The 20,329-nt window shown below is 43.2% G+C and overlaps 2 protein-coding genes across 6 annotated transcripts in view; one reads left to right on the top strand and one right to left on the bottom strand.

Moving 5' to 3' along the window:
- Positions 1-9,329, top strand: part of SLC24A1 (solute carrier family 24 member 1) — a 32,523-nt gene extending 23,194 nt beyond the window's left edge. For 3 of the 5 annotated variants that reach the window (XM_066273401.1, XM_066273402.1, XM_066273400.1), the window contains 5 exons: positions 804-895; positions 4,376-5,083; positions 6,303-6,392; positions 7,773-7,939; positions 8,879-9,329. In XM_066273401.1, coding sequence (XP_066129498.1) covers positions 804-895; positions 4,376-5,083; positions 6,303-6,392; positions 7,773-7,939; positions 8,879-9,128 — 1,307 coding nt within the window. In that variant the 3' untranslated portion in view covers positions 9,129-9,329. The remainder of the gene's footprint in view (positions 1-803; positions 896-4,375; positions 5,084-6,302; positions 6,393-7,772; positions 7,940-8,878) is intronic. The other 2 variants (XM_066273404.1, XM_066273403.1) reach the window with 1 other exon arrangement.
- On the bottom strand, positions 6,584-7,043 carry LOC136335068 (ribosomal biogenesis factor-like). Its single transcript, XM_066276081.1, has one exon. The coding sequence runs from the start codon at positions 6,912-6,914 to the stop codon at positions 6,612-6,614; it is 303 nt and encodes a 100-aa protein (XP_066132178.1). The 5' UTR covers positions 6,915-7,043; the 3' UTR covers positions 6,584-6,611.
- Positions 9,330-20,329: the final 11,000 nt, after the last annotated feature.

Below are 20,329 nucleotides of genomic sequence, written 5' to 3'. Positions count from 1 at the left end.
GGGCAGGCAGGGCCAGGCCGAAGGCTATTGAACTCTCACTACTTTTTTGCTAACTCTTGTCCCAAATTAGACTCTATGGGACTCTATTTCTTCTTCCTGACGCTTCTACACAAGGATAGTTCTGCCACGGATTGGTCTGAGACCAGCACCCCAGTGAGAGAAGGCCACCAGGGGTCTGGTGACACTGAAGTCCAGAATCTCTGTGGCTTCTGGGGTAGGAAGAGTGAGACAGCTACTGCCCAGTGGACTCGGTAGAGCACCCCAGCCCTATCTGATGTACCCAGTAACCCTTGGAGGGAGGTAAAGTAACAGTCATTGTTCCCAATTCTATAGACAAAGGAGGCTCAGAGGGGTCAAGTGAGTTGCCCAAAGCCAAACAGCCAAGAATTGAAAGAGCCTGTACCTAAACTCAGCTCTCCAGACTTTTCAAGGCTTCCTAGCTGCTGTCTTTGAAATCATTAGGGTTGTCTTCATGTCCATTGGGGCTGGGGCTTTGCCCTCTCTCTGCTCCATTTGCCCAAGCTGTTCACAGTATCCTTGACCACATTAGCCAGGATGGAAATATCTGTGAATATAGGGGAAGCAAGGATGGCCACTTCCCTGCTGTCCTGTCATCTGCACCTATCTCTGTGGATAAGACGATAACAGTTTACCTCACATCATTTTACTTTTCCTACCAACAAGAAATTCCCCTTCTGGGACCCTGTGGACAAGTCCAGTAGCCTGTAGCCACTCACATCAGTCTCTGCCAGCTGCCGTCAAACCTGGAGCCTTCTGACCTATCCCATGTTTATCCTTTAAAGAGGAGGAGCCAGCCAAGCTCCCTGCGGTCACGGTCACACCAGCCCCTGCTCCAGACGCCAAGGGAGATCAGGAGGAGGATCCTGGCCGTCAGGTAGGCACCAGCCTCTTTCCAGGTGGAGGAATTTGAGAGGCCCAGAGAAAGACTTGCCGACCCCAAACCCTTCCTTCCTGAGGGTCTGCTACTTGAGGTCCATTCCTCTGGGGCAAGCATCATGAAGATCGGCTACCTCATGGGCCCGCTTAACACCGGTTAACAGCATGACACCTTAGTCTGAGTGAGCTAATGTATATATGAGACTGTGTTGCCAACGGCCACATGCTGTAAAAACATGAGGAATAACTGTTAGGGGTCTGTCAGCAACTAGGGGGCAGTGAGACCAGTCAGCTCAAAATGCCAGAGGGAGGCTTGCCGGGTAAAGGCCTAGGAACCGTCCGAGGTGTCTCGGCCTTGTCTGCAGGGCCTCCCGAGCCCCGACACTGCTTTACAGCCTCGCAGCCTCTTTACCACGCTCCAGCCAAGCTGGACTTCTTGTCTCCATGCTTTTCCATGTCCAGGCCTTGGACACAGTCTGCTCCCTGTAGATCGCCCTTTTCCTCTATCTTCGGATGTCCTAATCTCCCTCCAGGCCTGTGCAAATGCCTCCTTTGCCACGAGGCTCCTCTGCTCCCCGCAGGCTGAGTGCCTACAGTACATTGTCCCTCTCCCAGGGCTCTGATCACTGCCGTTCTTGTACTCTACTCGAGTCCCTCCCAGTTCTGCTGCCAGGTGGCGAGCTTCCTGAAGTCAAGGCCCGATTCTGAGTCCTCTGTCTCCCCTCCAGAGAGAAACTCAGTGCACATGGCTGTGCTCACTCGGGGCTGAGTTACTGGCAATAAATAAGCATTCAGTTCACAAGTTCCCTTGCTGTTTTGTTTTTTTTTGGACACCCAGAAGCACTCAATTTTATCTCGTCCTTAAGCCAGCTATTTGGAGTTCAGTGTCTAAGACAGCTTCATGGTATCATGAGTGTCCTGAGTAGGCCCATGATAGCCAGCTCAACTAAAAGGGAGTAAGAGGAACCCCAGGGAAGAATATGAAGCTTGGTGTCACCAGGAGCCAGACCTAAGCCTGATAAGGTGCCTGTGACGCTGATGGCTCGTCACTCTGTGCCCTGCTCTCCCCCACGCCCCGCCTCTGTGTGCAGGTTCTGTAGCTTGGCCTCTCCCGGCAGCCTGGCTCCATTTGCTTCCTTATTTGCTCTCACAGCCCTTCACTGCTACCCCGGGTCTCCGGCCTTCAGGGGCATCACCCTGTGACTGGCTCTTAGTCAGGGATGAGAGAAAATTCATTCAGACCAGGTCATAGGGCAGAGAGCTGCCTGTGTCCAGTGGCAGGTAGAGGTGAGGTGCTTTGATTTCAACATGGAAGAGGGAACATTAGGGGTGACAGTTTTTAGAGAATAGGGTACAGGCTGGGCAGATGCTCTCATACCTTTTGGTTTAAATCAGGGGTCTCAAACTCAACTCAGCATGTGGGCCGCAGAGCAAGATCACAGCCGTTCGGCGGGCCGCACTAGGTCTACAAAAGACAACTGTTATGCAACACTTTTCTCACTGCAGTTGAAAACAAAAAAAAATCAGTACAACAAGCACAATCGTACATGCAGTTTACTCAGGGTCACAAAACGACCAGAAACTGTAGTTCGCATCATAACTGCTGTTAACTAAGCTAATATCTAGCTAGGATGCTAGAGAAATGAAAAATACAAGTAGGCCCCTAGGCTTACTTAATTTTATCCAAAATATTTTGAACTTCGTGGATTAGTCTGCGGGCCGCGAGTTTGAGACCCCTGGTTTAAATGACTTGTCATCTTCTCCAGGAAAACTTTTCTCCTGAGGGGACTGGGAGGGGGGCAGGAATTACTTCAGACCAATGTCTTCTCCCTCTTCAGTCCCAATGCAAGGCAAAGCCTCAGAGATAGAATATTTGACTTCATCAGGGGTTCTCAACCCTGGTTGCATATTAATTTGGGGGAGCTTTAAAAGATGCCTGGGCCCCACCCTCAATCAATTAAGCAAAAATAGCTGGGGTGGGTCCTTGGGCATGAATGTGTTCAAAGCCTCCAGGTGGTTTTAACATGCAGCAGAGTTGAGAGTCACTGAGCATCTCTTGGGGGCTGGCTGTGTCATGAAATTTGTTACAGAAAACTTACTCCATGAGCACATATACCAGGTCATTTGTTCAAGGGATTGGACCAGCATGTTGCTGTAGGTTATTTGGGAGTCTAATCTGAGGAATTTCAAAATCCATGGCATTTGAGTCAGTCCATGGTTCCCAAACACTGGTCTGCAGGTGGACCTATTGGGAATCCTTGTGAGCATGTCAAAGTAGATTCCTGGCTTCCAGTCCCAGAAATTCTAATTCAGTTGGTCCAGGTGGAGCAAGAAAATATGTATTTCTAATAAGCTCCCTATACTATGAGGTTTGGAAACCAAAGATTTCATTTGGCCCTGGCATTCGCAAAGCAGGGTGGGTTGGTGAAGAGGCCAAGAGTTGGATTATCCGTATTCAAATCCCAGCTTCATCACTTACAGACTATGTGGACAAGTTATTTAATGGGCAAGTTATTTAATTACTGGACAAGTTATTTAATGGGCAAGTTATTTAATTACTCTTTACCCTATCAGTGTTTTTCAACCGCTGGTCTGTGGACCATTTTCGGTGTGTGAAAGAGTTAACCATTCTGATGTTGTATGAAGCTTATAGACTCTATAATCACTGGGTCTATAATCTTCATACAGCATTGACTGCCCTAGTTTCTCTATCTATTAGATGGGTTTAATTCTATCTATATCACTCATGAGACATAGTAACTGCTATTATTATTATTATTATTATTAATTAGACCACTTAGTATGGAGCCTGACACCCTCAATAAATAGGTATTATCATCATTTTATACACATGAGGTAATAAAAGTTTATGAGTTTAGTAGACACTGCAATGTGATATAACCACCAAAAAATATCATGCAACATTAATGGAAGCATATTATCTAAGGCAAGGGAGGTGATAATCCTATTAACACTGTGCAATGTTCTGTGTTCCATTTTAGAAGCCTCTTCATGGGATATAAGCTAATTAGCATGAGTACATCAAGATGGGGATGCAGGCCATTATATGGGCGAGTGACGGAAGGGCCTGGGCTTCTCTATGCAGGGAAGAGAGCTGTCCCATGGAAGAGTGATTAGCTTTGTGCTATGTGTCTCCGAAGAGTAAGCCTATATACAGAGGGTAGCTTCTTGGTATCAGTCTGGCCTTCAGATCAATCAGAGTCACCAAAGATGACAGAGGCTGCTTTAGGTGGTGAGCTCTCCATCTCTGGAAATGATGAAATAAAGACTAAACAACCTCTGGGTAGGAATGTTGTGAAGGGAATTTTGCTGAATAATTGCACTAGTTTTCTCCTTATACTCAAGTTTTTAGATACATTTGAAGAGATGAGGAAGAACAACAAAATAACAGGAAGAGACTGGAAGGCAAGCAAGCGGAGAAGTAATTGCATGTTAATCTGTTGTCTTTGGCTTGCAGGAAGGAGCTGTGAGCACAGGTGAAATGACAGGGGAAGAGGTCGGAGCTCCTGGTGAAAGTGACAGGGGAGAGCACAGTGGAGGTGGAACGCAACTAGAAGGCGCAGGTGACGCTAAAGCAGAAGGAAAAGGAGACAATGAAGGCACAGGTTCAAGCCAAGCAGGAGCTGGTGGTGAGGTGGGAGGTGATGAAGCCGAAGAGCAGGAGCTCAATGCTGAAAATCAAGGTGAAGCCAGAAGTGACGAGAAAGGTACGGATGGCGGAGTGGGAGGTGGTGGAAGAGGCGATGGGGAAGAGGAGGAGAAGGACGGTGAAGTTCCAGTGGAAATCAAAGGAGACGGTGAAGGTGAAGGTGAAGTCCAAGCGGGACCAGATGGCAAAACGAACGGTGATGAAGGTAAAACCAAAGAGCAGGAGACAAATGCTGAAAATCAAGGTGAAGCCAGAAGTGATAAGAAAGATGGAGATCGAGAAGGGGGAGGCGATGGAGGTGACGGTGAAGATGAGGAAGAGGAGGAGGATGAGGATGAGGATGAGGATGAGGAGGAGGAGGAGGAGGAGGAAGAGGAAGAGGAAGAGGAAGAGGAAGACAATGAGGAGCCTTTGTCCCTGGAGTGGCCCGAGACCCGGCGGAAGCAGGCCATTTACCTCTTCCTTCTGCCCATTGTGTTCCCACTGTGGCTGACAGTGCCTGACGTCCGGAGGCCGGTGAGTCTGCCCAGCCGGGCCCAGGCTGCCCATCCCCAGGAAGCAGTGGGGTCTCTGGGAATCCCACCCAAGAGGAGGAAGAAGACAGGGTTAACTGGCTTGGCAGGGCTTACCCACAGAGAGGGTCTGGGTTGGAATGTGCAGCCCTGGAGGGGACCTAGGGCTTGCAAGGCCTTAGAGCAGGGGTCCCCAAACTTTTTACACAGGGGGCCAGTTCACTGTCCCTCGGACCATTGGAGGGCCCGACTATAAAAAAAAACTATGAGCAAATCCCTATGCACACTGCACATATCTTATTTTTAAGTAAAAAAACAAAATGGGAACAAATACAGTATTTAAAATAAAGAACAAGTAAATTTAAATCAACAAACTGACCAGTATTTCAATGGGAACTATGGGCCTGCTTTTGGCTAATGAGATGGTCAATGTCCGGTTCCATATTTGTCACTGCTAGCCGTAACAAGTGATATGACGCGCTTCCGGAGCCGTGACACGTGTGTCCCGCGTCACCGGAAGTAGTACTATACGTGAGCGATGCCCCGCTTTGCAGCGCAGCCATATACAGAACAACAGGAGCACAGGATGCGGATCCTGTGCTCCTCTCACTGACCACCAATGAAAGAGGTGTCCCTTCCGGAAGTGCGGCGGGGGCCTGATATATAGCCTTAGGGGGCCGCAGTTTGGGGATCCCTGCCCTAGAACATGCGTATTTCCACCACTATAAGTAATGTGAGGTAGTCTCAGTATCTTGATTTTAACATAGGAACGAAGCCACTACACTCCTCCGTATTTCATAGGGTTACTGTGAAAACCCTGGGTGACATGCAATTTTCCCCCAACACTCCTATTTTATAGGGAAAGATCTAACTAGTGTACCCCACCCATGCAGTCTGTATTCTGTCCCTGAGTCTGGAGAGGGGTAGGGCAGACAGGTTGCAGAAGCCAGATTCAATACCTGGATTGGTCCCGTTCCAGGGCAAGCAAATAGCTCTCTTCACTTGAGGGCGACTGCTGAACACCCTACTGTCTGACTGCCCTGTGGGCCGCCAGCCCTGTCCTTCCTCAAGGTCCTCAAGGACAGGTTTCAGCTCAGACATCTCTAGATCCTCTCCATCATCCTTCCAGCAGATCTTGTCACTGCTGCTGGGGCTCCCTCAGAAGGTCCAAAGACCTTCAGCTTCTGCAACTTACTTCTCTTTCTTTTCAAACTTTCAACCAGGAGTCTAAGAAGTTTTTTGTCATCACTTTCCTGGGAGCCATCCTGTGGATAGCCATGTTCTCATACCTCATGGTGTGGTGGGCTCACCAGGTGAGTGGGCAGCAGGAACTGAACCCTGTATCAGCGGGTCCCAAGGACGCTTCTTCCCTTCAGGGTAGATTGCCAGTACCTAGGGAATGGTGAGGAGCAAGTGAATTTGTACAGTTTTTGTATCGTTTTTAAAGGCAGACTTTTTATTTATTTTTTGGATAAGACATGACTTTATTGGTCTTTGAGGGGAATCTGGTTTTAGGGGGAATCACCAGCGCATCACAACTGAGCCATTAATCTTGTAGCTTCGTCAGCATTAACTGATCTGTTTTCATGACACTGCTGAGGACTCAGCCGTTTCTGCTGAGGCTCCAGGGAAAGGCCTGCGGAAAAGTGGGCGAGCTCCTTCTGTATATCTATGGACGCTTGGTTCATTCGGTGAACCTTCTCATCATTCACAATGTTTATCTTCTTAAGCTTAGTGGTAACTGATTTTGCTTTACTTTTACCCTTAAAGTTTTTCTGGCTGGCTATTTGAAACACACTCCTGGGCTTCTGCCCTTTTCGTTTGCTCTTGGCCATTGTCAGGTGTGGCACACAAGTGACATATACGTGAGCCGTAAGATGTATAAGAACAGGTGCTATCACAGGTAGGCTCGTGGAGGAGGTAATACCCTCCAGCCCAGGTTACACCACGGGCACGCACAGGACTACCAACGCAGACTTCTTTATTCCCGTGAATGTAGTGCTCATGTAGTTAGTCACCTTGTGGCCTGACCTGGAAGGCCCTTCACAGTCCGCTCTCTCGTCCTCGTTCCCTGTGTCTCTCAGGCATCTCCCACTCCCCTCCACCTGGCGCATCGGACACACTCCTGAGAGCGAGCTCAGCCTGGCCTCCCCTGGCATTGTAATCAGTCTGCCTCTGAGTGCCCATGTCTTCTGTTCTCCCTGGGGCACTGCACTGGGCCCAGAGCGGTAATCACTGTTTACCAGCTTGGCTCCTTCGCTAGGCTGAGAGGAGGGTCGGTGTACTGCTCGCTCTTCTCTCCCCAGCCTCTTGGTTCCTGGCACACAGCAGGTTCTGGGAATGGAAATGTGACACGAACAGATAGATCTTTGGAGGGAAGGGCAGTTCTTTTAGAAGTAGAAGTGCTGTTGTTTGAATGACAGTGAGAGGTGGTATCATAGATGGACTTTAGTCCAAGTTAGACAAGAGCAGTCATTCCCTGAGCCTGGAGCAGGGGCCCCGCCCTCTCTCTCTGTGGCCATCTCCCCAGCGGTCAGTTCCACCGTCACCCTGCCTCACCCAGGCCAAGGGGCTGTGCTGAGCTCCACGGGAGGTGTTGGGCTTGCACATTGACATGTGGTCGGTGCTTTGAAGAGCCTTAGATTTTCCACCTGCTGTTGCCATGGTTTCTTATCACTGTTACTGTCTGCCAGGTTGGTGAAACAATAGGGATTTCTGAAGAGATTATGGGTTTGACGATCCTAGCAGCAGGCACATCAATTCCTGACCTCATCACCAGTGTGATTGTCGCTCGGAAAGGCCTGGGAGACATGGCCGTGTCAAGCTCTGTGGGGAGTAACATATTTGATATCACCGTGGGGTGAGTGGCAACGTTGCTTTCTAAGGCATATTGAGTAACTGGAAAACCTTGTGTGGGCTCTGTTCACGGTTTTCTGCTTCATTTATTATACATGGAATAAAAGTGTTTATATTATTAGTTTCTATATGACAACAAAGTATCCTCCCTTTTCATTTATCACAGCCAGATGAAATAACAGAACCAAAATGCTGCCTGAAATGTAACTGACTGGAGTTTATAGATGAATTGAAAAATTAAGTCCATTAAATTCCATGACCAAATACCGTATGTCAAAGGCTCTCCTCACGACCTGCAGAGTGATGAAGGTGGTGTAGGGACAGTGATTCGGTCTCACTTCCTGATAGTCCTACTCCTTTGCATCTGGGCTCCTGCCAGCTGGAAAAGCAATTTGTATGAACAAGCAAATGCCGCATCCTCCTGCGCCCATTCCCTTACCAACCTGGCTTATTTTCATTTCCCCAGTCATGTGCTGGACTTGAATGCTGGCTCTGGTTTCGTTAATTTGAATTTATTTATGTGTATGTGTGGGTGGGACAGGGAAAGGGCATAGGAGCACCCTAATCACTGAAGAATTTAAAGATATATTATCCTGAGCTGGGCCTTATTGTAAAAATTTATAGAGATAAGAGTCACACATCAACAGATCTGGGTTAGTCATACAGAAGTCATGTAGTATGAAGAAACAATACTCAGACCCAGAAAACTTCAGTTTTAATCTCGGCTCTCCCAGTTATTAGCTGTGAGTCCAAGGGCAGGTCATTTAATTTCCCGGAACCTTAGTATTCTCATTTGTGAAACAGAGCTAATATTTTCTGCTGTTTCATAGATTGTGTGTGTGTGTGTGTGTGTGTGGAAAATGAGTGCTTTGTAAATTGTAAAATAGTTTATGGGATGATTGTAAGCACGAAGAATGCTCACACGGTTCCTTCAATCCTGCAGCCTGCCTGTTCCCTGGTTGCTCTTCTCTCTCCTCAACGGACTGCAGCCCGTCCCTGTCAGCAGCAACGGCTTGTTCTGCGCCATCGTTCTGCTCTTCCTCATGCTCCTGTTTGTGATCTCTTCGATTGCGTCATGCAGATGGAGAATGAACAAGATCCTGGGCTTCACAATGTTCCTCCTTTACTTTGTATTCCTGATAATCAGTGTGATGTTAGAAGATCGAATCATATCCTGTCCTATATCTGTTTGAGTCAGAGTCACTGTTGTTCAAAATGGACATGGATCAGAAAACCATGCCAGAAGTTACTGCAGCTCTTGTTAAATTACAGAAAGAATGAACACTGTCCAGGAGGGTGAACTGAGAGGCTGAGAGCTGCTGATGGACATGTGCTACAGGAGTGAAAGGTTCTCACTGGAAACACCTGCGGCTCATTGTGGATTAGCAATCTCACCTCAGGAGGGGTGGAGTTCCCACTCCAACTGAGACAGACAGCTGTCACCTGGAGACCAAGAGTCGGACCCTGGGAGTCAGAGGGTTTTCTACATGAGATCACTGGGGCAAGGGTGGGGCAGCACAATCACTCCCAGGCTCGCAGTCCCTGATCCAAAAGATGCAGACGAGGTCTGTGTCTGGCCCTTCTGGCACCTGCCCCAAGCACACGCTGCCATTTGCTGTCTCCTCTTTTTCTGTTCAAAACATGAGGTTCTATCAGGTTGTAGTCATTACTGGTTCAGTTATTGGGGAGTTTGAGGAGCTAAGGCTATAGGGAAAAATGAAGTATAACAGGAATCAACTATCATTAGTAAAATGTGTACTAATATTTTACAGCTTAAAAGGACTGCGTTAGCTCTTATTGCATTGCTGAAAAGTGAAATTAAAAAATAAGTAACCCAAGAAATTAAATTTTTAATCTGTCCTTGAATTGGAAGGAATGGATATTAAGGAAGGAAAGCTACTCTGAGGGCCATTTAGAAACATATACTTATTAGAAAATCCAAGTTAGTGTTGTCTCCATCAAGTGGTCACTTTGAGGGGTTGGACATTTAGCACAGCTGCACTGGCCCTGCCCCTCCAGTGTATGCTCACGCAGCAGTGCCAGCTGCTGCTGCCCAGTGAGAAGCCACAGAGTTCCAAGTCAGGAGGGCCTCGTCTGGTTTATACAGGAAGGGGCCCATTGGAGCAATGCACTTTTGTATGTTAACCTACAGAGGATCCCAGAGCAAGGAGATTGATTTCTTGTGTGACTTACATGTGGATGTTAAGGCAGTTACAAAGGAACCCCCCCCCCCCCCAAATGCTTACTTAGCACAATGGCAACACGGTGAGAAAAAAAAGTATTACTCTTTCCAAGGTAGCTAGTGTAAGGGACATTTGTTTTTAAAAATTGTGTGGTTGTTTCAACATTTCAAGTGGAATTGAAGTGCTTGTATATTAAATACCACTGCTTGCTGCTTTGACTGGCATCAAAGGACACATTAAAAACGAAAGAGTTCTATGTCCCTGCTTTCTCAGCAAAGGGAGCTGGGGTGACTATAGATTATATGGTAAAAATAGCTGTATTTATGAGCACGAGAGAGGATTCACTGAAGACTAGAAGATAGAAAAGGTGTGCTGTGAAAATAAAAATCAAACATTTTGGTGTTGAAGGGCTGTGTTCAAAGTACTTCAGACCATAATCCATCTCTTAAGATGGGTTGGTTAATTTAATTAATGGCCTCACTATCCTAGGATTCACATTCTTTGGAAATGACTTTTATTCAATTTCAATAAATTGTGAGTCCCAATTGTATTTTATTTTTACAAACAGATGAGTTCATCTATACCTTTAGGTCACTTGGTCAGAATGCTCAAGAGAAGCATTCAACAGAAGACCGATGGAGAATGTGGGACCATGTTCAGATTCCATGTTCTTAAATTAGTCATCTTCATTCCTGACGCTGCTGTACCGCCAGGTCTCCATATGCCATGGCCTAAGAATAGGAGGAGAGGACAATGCCTGTGGAAGGGAGATCCCTATGCCAGGACTCTGGGCGCCAGCCTGGTTTCTGCAGCCAAGTCCAGCTAGCCTTGGGGAATTCGCCTCCTCCCTAAGGGCCCAGATTCTCATGTTCTTTCCACAATGGCCGAGTGGCGAGTGATAGACAGTGGAACTTTCTGTAATGATAAAGCACCAGAGAGCCACTTCATGGTGAAAATCAACTCTACTGATCTGACAGCCTTTTCTTGACCAGTGTGCTGAATTTCTGGCATTGCTCTTTGCCTAGAAAGGAAGTTCTGATCACTTTACACTATGACAGAAAGGGTCAAGTACATAAAATGCAAGCTGGGTCATGATGGATGAGTTGGAATTCAAGAAGAGGCAGGCGAGAAAGATTTCAGAAAGATGGAAAACTTATGTAACTTTTAAATGATCAATTTGTTATGCTTGGAAATTAAAACTTTTGCCATACATTTACAAATCTCTAATTTATTAAAATTGTGCTGTTTTAGAGATAAAGTGTCATCTTTTTTTTTTTAATATTAATATTTTTTTATTAAATTTAATGCAGTGACATTGATAAATCAGGGTACATATGTTGAGAGAAAATATCTCTAGATTATTTTGACATTTGATTGTGCTGTATACCCCTCCCGCAAAGTTAAATTGTCTTCTGTCACCTTTTATCTGGTTTTCTTTGTGCCCCTCCCCTCCCCTAACCCCTCTCTCCTTCTTCACCCCCTCCCCCCCCCCCAACCCCCCCGCCCCTGTTGCCATCACATTCTTGTTCATGTCTCTGAGTCTCATTTTTATGTCCCTTCTATGTATGGATTCATCTCAGTTTTTTTTCTGATTTACTTATTTCACTCCGTATAATGTTATCAAGGTCCATCCATGTTATTGTAAATGATCCGATGTCATCATTTCTTATGGCTGAGTAGTATTCCATAGTATATATGTACCAAAGTTTTTTAATCCACTCGTCCTCTGACGGACACTTGGGCTGTTTCCAGATCTTCGCTATTGTGAACAATGCTGCCACAAACATGCGGGTGCATTTCTCCTTTTCGAGCCGTTCTATGGTGTCCTTGGGGTATATTCCTAAAAGTGGGATAGCTGGGTCAAAAGGCGGTTCGATTTTCAGTTTTTTGAGGAATCTCCATACTGTTTTCCACAGTGGCTGCACCAGTCTGCATTCCCACCAGCAGTGCAGGAGGGTCCCCTTTTCTCCACATCCTCGCCAGCACTTATTCTGTGTTGTTTTGTTGATAAGCGCCATTCTGACTGGTGTAAGGTGATATCTCATTGTGGTTTTAATTTGCATTTCTCTAATGATTAGTGATGTTGAGCATTTTTTCATATGCCTATTGGCCATCTGTATGTCCTCTTTGGAGAAGTGTCTATTCATCTCTTTTGCCCATTTTTGGATTGGGTTGTTTGTCTTCCTGGTGTTGAGTTTTACAAGTTCTTTATAAATTTTGGTTATTAACCCCTTATCAGATGTATTGTCAAATATGTTCTCCCATTGTGTAGTTTGTCTTTTTATTCTGTTCTTGTTGTCTTTAGCTGTGCAAAAGCTTTTTAGTTTGATATAGTCCCATTTGTTTATCCTGTCTTTTATTTCACTTCCCCGTGGAGATAAATCAGCAAATATATTGCTCCGAGAGATGTCGGAGAGCTTACTGCCTATGTTTTCTTCTAAGATGCTTATGGTTTCACGGCCTACATTCAAGTCTTTTATCCATTTTGAGTTTATTTTTGTGAGTGGTGTAAGCTGGTGATCTAGTTTCATTTTTTTGCAGGTAGCTGTCCAATTTTCCCAACACCATTTGTTAAAGAGGCTGTCTTTACTCCATTGTATTTCCTTACCTCCTTTGTCAAATATCAGTTGTCCATAGAACTGTGGGTTTATTTCTGGGTTCTCTGTTCTATTTCATTGATCTATATGCCTGTTCTTATGCCAGTACCAGGCTGTTTTGAGTACAATGGCCTTGTAGTATAACTTGATATCAGGAAGTGTGATACCTCCCACTTTATTCTTCTTTTTTAAGATTGCTGAGGCTATTCGTGTCCTTTTTTGGTTCCATATAAATTTTTGGAATATGTGTTCTATATCTTTGAAGTATGTCATTGGTATTTTAATTGGTATTGCATTGAATTTATAAATTGCTTTGGGTAATATAGACATTTTAATGATGTTTATTCTTCCTAACCATGAGCACGGTATATGCTTCCACTTGTTAGTATCTTCCTTGATTTCTTTTATCAATGTTTTGTAATTTTCCGAGTACAAGTCTTTAGTCTCCTTGGTTAAGTTTACTCCTAGGTACTTTATTTTTTTGGTTGTAATTGTGAAGGGGATTGTTTCCTTAATTTCTCTTTCTGACTGTTCATTGTTGGTGTATAAAAATGCTTCTGATTTCTGAGTATTGATTTTATATCCTGTCACTTTGCTGAATTTATTTATCAGGTCCAGTAGTTTTTTGACTGAGACTTTAGGGTTTTCTATATACAATATCATATCATCTGCAAATAATGATAGTTTTACTTCTTCTTTTCCAACTTGAATGCCTTTTATTTCTTCTTCTTGTCTGATTGCTGTGGCTAGGACTTCCAGGACTATGTTAAATAAGAGTGGTGAAAGGGGGCACCCCTGCCTTGTTCCTGATCTTAAGGGGATTGCTTTTAATTTTTGCCCATTGAGTATGATGTTGGCTGTGGGTTTCTCATAGATGGCTTTTATCATGTTGAGGTATGTTCCCTGTATTCCCACTTTGCTGAGAGTTTTGATCATGAATGGGTGCTGGATTTTATCAAATGCTTTTTCTGCATCTATTGAAATTATCATATGGTTTTTCTCCTTCTTTTTGTTTATGTGATGAATCACATTGATTGATTTACGAATATTGTACCAGCCTTGCCTCCCCAGAATAAATCCCACTTGATCATGGTGTATGATTTTTTCCATATATTGTTGGATCCGGTTTGCTAATATTTTGTTGAGGATTTTAGCATCTATATTCATCAGAGATATTGGCCTATAATTTTCTTTCTTTGTGTGGTCTTTGCCTGGTTTTGGAATCAGAATTATGCTCGCCTCATAAAAGGAGTTTGGAAGTCTTCCTTCCTCTTGAATTTTTTGAAATAGTTTGAGAAGGATAGGAGTTAGTTCTTCTTTGAATATTTGGTAGAATTCCGTTGTGAAGCCATCGGGCCCCGGACTTTTCTTTGTTGGGAGTTTTTGATAACTGTTTCGATCTCCTTTGGTGTAATTGGTCTGTTTAAGTTTTCTGATTCTTCCAGATTGATTTTTGGAAGATTGTACGTTTCAAGGAATTTGTCCATTTCATCTAGGTTGTCTAGTTTTTTGGCATACAGTTCTTCATAGTATTTTCTTACAATATTTTGTATTTCTGTTGTGTCAGTTGTTATTTCTCCTCTCTCATTTCTAATTTTATTTATTTGAGTCCTCTCTCTCTTTTTCTTGGTGAGTCTACTTAAAGGTGCATCAATCTTGTTTACCTTTTCAAAGAACCAGCTCCTAGTTTCATTGATCCTCTGTATTGTTTCTTTAGCCTCTATGTCATTTATTTCTGCTCTGATCTTTATTATTTCCTTCCTTCTACTACATTTGGGCTTTACTTGCTGTTCTTTTTCTAATTCTTTTAGATGCAGGGTTAAGTTGTTTATTTGAGCTTTTTCTAGCTTCTGAAAGTGTGCCTGTAGTGCTATGAACTTCCCTCTCAGCACTGCTTTCGCTGTGTCCCATAAATTTTGAGTTGTTGTATGCTCATTGTCATTCGTTTCTAGGAATTTCTTTATTTCTTCTTTGATCTCATTCTTAATCCATTCATTATTTAGCATCCTGCTATTTAGTTTCCATGTGTTTGAGAATTTTTGAGCTTTTCTGCTGTGATTCATTTCTAGTTTCATGCCGTTGTGATCGGAGAAAGTGCTTGATATGATTTCAGTCTTCTTAAATTTGTTGAGAGCACTTTTGTGCCCTAACATGTGGTCTATCCTAGAGAATGTACCATGAGCACTTGAAAAGAATGTATATTCTGCTGCTTTAGGGTGAAAGGTTCTGAAGATATCTATTAAATTGAGTTGATCTAGTGTTTCCAATAAGTCTGCTGTTTCTTTGTTAATTTTCTTTCTTGAGGATCTATCTAGTGATGTTAGTGGGGTATTGAAATCCCCTACTATTATAGTATTGCTGTTGATCTCGCCCTTTAAATCCATCAAAGTCTGTTTTATATATTTGGGTGCTCCTATATTAGGTGCATAGATATTTATAATAGTTATATCTTCCTGTTGGATTACTCCCTTTATCATTATGTAGTGGCCTTCTTTATCTCTTACTATATCCTTTGTTTTAAAGTCCAATTTGTCTGATATAAGTATTGCTACCCCAGCTTTTTTTTCATTTCCGTTTGCATGAAACATTTTTTTCCATCCTTTTACCTTCAATCTGTGTGTGTCTTTTGTTCTAAGGTGTGTCTCTTGTAGACAACATATGTATGGGTCCTGTTTTCTTATCCACGCAGCTACCCTATGTCTTTTGATTGGATCATTTAATCCATTTACATTTAAGGTTATTATTGATATGTAGTTGTTTATTGCCATTTTCTTCTTTAAAGGTGTATTCCTTTTTCTTTTTTTTTTTTTTTTCTGTATTCTTTTCCCACTTTATCTGTTTACACCAGGCCCCTTAATATTTCCTGCAGCATTGGTTTGGTTGTAATGAATTCCTTGAGTTGTTTTTTGTCTGGGAAGCTTTTTATTTCTCCTTCAATTTTAAACGATAGCCTTGCTGGATAAAGTAGTCTTGGTTGTAGGTTCTTGTTCTGCATTACTTTGAATATTTCTTGCCATTCCCTTCTGGCCTCAAGTGTTTCTGTTGAGAAGTCAGATGTCATCCTTATGGGGGCTCCTTTGTAGGTGATAACTTTTTTTTCTCTTGCAGCTTTTAATATTTTCTCTTTATCGCTTAGCTTTGGTATTTTAATTATGATGTGTCTTGGTGTAGGTTTCTTTGGGTTTCTCTTTAATGGAGTCCTCTGTGCTTCTTGGATTTGTGAGAGTTTCTCTCGCATTAATTTAGGGAAGTTTTCAGCTATGATATGATTGAACAAAGTCTCTATCCCTTGTTCTTTTTCTTCTTCTTCAGGAACCCCTATGATGCGGATGTTATTTCTCTTCATGTTGTCACAGAGCTCTCTAAGAGTTTCCTCTGACTTTTTGAGTCTTTTTTCTCTTTTCTTCTCTGCTTTCATGCCTTCATTCCAGTTGTCTTCTAACTCGCTGATTCGATCCTCTGCTCTATCTATCCTGTTTTTAATTCCTTCCATTGTGGTCTTTATTTCTGATATTGTATTTGTCGTCTCCAACGGATTCTTTTTTATACTTGCTATTTCTTTATTTAGGTTTTCAAACTCCCCCTCCATTGTTGTTCTAAGATCCCTAAGCATCCTTACAATCATTATTTTGAACTCTGCATCTGGAAGTTTGATTATTTCCATATCACTCAGTTCATCTCTCGAAAGTGTCTCTTGTGGTTTCATTTGGATTGCACTCCTTTGTTTTCTCATCTTCTTCTTCTTTTTTTTTTTATTTGTAGAGTTGATTGAGTCTAGGCTTGGTGTTGTCTGCCTCCAGTTTTCAGTTGTGTTATTTTTAGGTCTTCGTGGGTTGGTATCAGCTATTATTTGTAATCCACTTTCGGATTTGGGCAGCTTTGAAGTCTTGATTTGTTTGTTTTCTTAACAGGTGATAGTCTTGTTAACTGATCTCAGCAGGGGGCTTCCTAGAAACTGTATCCAGGAATGCTGTGGGTGTAACCTGAGACGCTGAAGGTCTCTTCCTCCAACTAACCTCACTGGGGGCAGGGTTTTTTCTCTCAGCTTCAGTAGGGGGAGGTGTATCTCAGATCTCCATGGAGACCTGAGTTACTGCCCCTCCTCCCCACTTCTTGTTTTCAGCTGTGTCTTGTTGTGCTGATTGGAGCTGGATAGCTGTCCGGAGATCTCTGATCCGGAAGCACTTCAGCTCTGTTTTGTGAAAGGTTCAGTCCCTCCCCCAGCTATGGCCGCCTCCAGCACGAATGAGTCAGCTTTTTTATTTTGTTTCTTGCATACCTTAGCCCCTCACAGTCTGTCCCTCTCCCTGTCTTTTCCACTTGGGAGATAAGCTGGTCTTTTCAACCCACCTTGCTCCCTGGTCGCCAGGTAAGTGGCTGTGAGCAGTAGTTTCTGCTCTTTTTCCTCTGTGAAATCCTCTCTGGGCTCTCAGCCTCACCCCCCTCCTTCCCTTCCTGTAAGCAGAGGAGATTCAGGCACTCCTTACCAGGATTATTGTGGCTTCCTCTTTGCTCCTTGGTTTTTGAGAGCTGTTCTTGCAGTTCAGTGTTGGTTTTTCATGTTGATTTTTTCTAAATTGATTTGTATTCCAGTTTGGTGTTGAGAGCTGGGTGTCTGTGCATCCGTCTACTCCGCTGCCATCTTCTCTCTCGATAAAGTGTCATCTTAAAATGGCAAGTTAATGGTCAGATGTTACTCTCATTTGATAGGCAAAATGATCTGTATTTCAGGTCATTTATTCAGCCCAGAAAGCCTGAACCGTCCCCACATGGGTGTCTGAATTGGAAGACTGACTGCATAGACGATTTCTCCTTCATCCCCCCTGAGGCTGCACTTTCTTGATGACCCTGGTAATAAATTTGGGCCAAATTTCTAAAAATGTGAAACTCTTCCTAATTTAATGGGTTAAGGTTCTGGGCTACATTCCAAACTTATAAAGATTGGTTTATGTTTAAATAGTTATTATACATTGTGAACATTATATTGCACTCTCGTTGATAGATCTAAAAATGTTTCTATCAAATTATAGGGCTGGCCTTTTATGACACTGTCTATATCATAATTATTATTTATTTAAAGATTGAGTACCACCTGACCAGGTGGTGGCGCAGTGGATAGAGCGTCGGACTGGGATGCAGAAGGACCCAGGTTCGAGACTCCGAGGTTGCCAGCTTGAGCACGGGCTCATCTGGCTTGAGCAAAAAAAAAGCTCACCAGCTTGGACCCAAGGTCGCTGGCTCCAGCAAGGGGTTACTCAGTCTGCTGAAGGCCCGCAGTCAAGGCACATATGAGAAAGCAATCAATGAACAACTAAGAAGTCGCAATGCGCAACGAGAAACTGATGATTGATGCTTCTCATCTCTCTCCATTCCTGTCTGTCTGTCCCTGTCTATCTCTGCCTCTGTAAAAAAAAAAAAAAAAAAAAAGATTGAATACCAAAGGCAGCCGGAATTGGAATTTAATATTTTGGGCAAAGCCTGGTAGATACAAATGAAGAACTAGCTGATCTACGTGCCCAATACCCTTGGCTCTGACCCCTTCTTTGTGGCAGGTCCCGCTGTAGGCGGACTGGCCTCTATGGAAGGTGCAGACAGAGCTCACGGTCAGGCTGTCTGTTCTGAGGGTGGGGCCTGGGGGCCCTGGAGCCAGCAGAGCACCCTGGCCCAAGGTGGCCCACACACTAGACACTGCTTCTGCTCTTCAGACCCTTCACTGTGATGAGCAGGAAAAACCTGGGGAATTTTATTTATAGAAAATTCCATCAGTTGCTCCAGTGGTTTTAACACAGTACTATGTTTGAAAAGAAAATCTTTAAATATGAAAGGAGGAAGTCAGCCAAATGAACAGCAACTGTGGAAAGGACTGCCGTAATTTTATCAGAAGAGTCTGTTACCATCTCAGAGAATAAGCTCATGCACACAGACTTAAAAATATTATTTCCCACTGATTTGAGATAGTAGAACATCAACTCACTGTTCCTCTTAATTGTGCACTCACTGGTTGCTTCTCATCTGTGCCCTGACTGGGGATTGAACCCCTGACGTCAGTGTTGGTGTGCCAGGATGATGCTTTATCGATTGAGCAACTTGGCCAGGGCAGAACTTTTAATCAGATATGGACATCCCTATATTAATTTCTGCACTGTTAATTTTGTAAACAAAAATAATGAAGCCAGCAAATGTACTTACTTTGAGGCTGGAGGAAGAAGGTAATATGAAAGGATGAAAAGAAGAAACCAAGTACTGAGGATATGAAGGTAAGCTGGTATGCAGCTGCTAGAGAATTCCGCTGTGTCTGAGCAGAAAGGGCGGGGCTGCTGACTCCAGCACAAGGAGGGACAAGGCAGCCTGCTCTTTCCCTGCCTGCTCTGAAGTCAAGTGCCTCCAAGTAGCTTTCAAGTTCTTGTGGGAGAAACAAAGTAAAGCTGGGCCATACACATTACCATAGAAGTGGATATTTTCTTACCATATCCTTACAAAGTATTTAGAGATACAATGTAACAGCCTTCTACATACAGCAGGCTAACACTTGGCTAGTTGCACTGAAATATCATAGTAATCACCAGTATTTTACTTAGTGTAAAATAAGTATCACCTAAAATGCTGAAAGGACATTTTCAGGGCCCATTTCTCTACATACAAAAATAGAAAGACATATTAAAATAACTGATAATAAATAGGCTGGTGGTTTTAGAATTTTAAAACAAAAACAAACAACCCAAACAATCAGAAAAGACAAAAATCAGAATATGAACAGGCTGCATAATTCCCTACTAGACAAGAGGATGAAAAAGTTGAATATCAAAATATACTATAAAATATATACAAATATGTGACATTCAACACACACACAATTGAAGGAAGTAGTAAACAAGTTATACCAGGACAAAGAATGATTTATTTTCAACTATTAAACATATAAACAAAACTAAGAGTAAGAAAATAAGCAAAGGGTATTTCTTTCCAACACAATTGGCCATGATTCTCCAAAATGTATAGTCAACAGAGAGAAAATTGAAGGAAAGTGCGAATAGTTATTTTAAAGGCTGATCTATATTTTAATTTTGGTTTGAGCAGAGTTGACCACTTCCTATTCATGTTTTAGGTTTTCTTTTTAAAGACTAAATTTGTACAAATAATATTCCCTGGGGATTAAAAGTAGGGGAACCAAAACCCAACCAAAAGCAGAAACAAAACTTTATATGTGGAGGCCTTGAGGAAATACAACTTATTTTCACTTTTCCAAATAAGTTTGATCCACAAAGAATGGCCTTTACCTCATCTTTTTTGGTCATATATTTGAAATCAATAAACTATAGATTCATATTGTATTAAAAAATAAGGTAAACAATAGTGAAAGCTGTTCTTATAAGGGAAAACAAACAAACACCAAACCACCCGGAATAGGACCCTGGAACCCTGCTTGGACGGATGTTTGTGGCCAATGCAAAAGCCTCACCTATCATGTTTCTCACTTGACAACTTTCAAGTGATTTAGAAAACACAAGACTCACTAGAATGTGAAGCTTGGATTCAAAGAGAGAGATAAAACTGGAGTGGTATTTACAAAGGAGAGGCAGATATATGTGCATAGCACCAGATTTTTCAAGTAAG

The sequence above is a fragment of the Saccopteryx bilineata genome, chromosome 4, assembly GCF_036850765.1.
Source record: "Saccopteryx bilineata isolate mSacBil1 chromosome 4, mSacBil1_pri_phased_curated, whole genome shotgun sequence".
In the NCBI taxonomy this organism is placed as follows: Eukaryota; Metazoa; Chordata; class Mammalia; order Chiroptera; family Emballonuridae; genus Saccopteryx; species Saccopteryx bilineata.
Note: the sequence above shows the minus strand (reverse complement) of the source record. Positions and strands in the feature narration are given on the sequence as shown.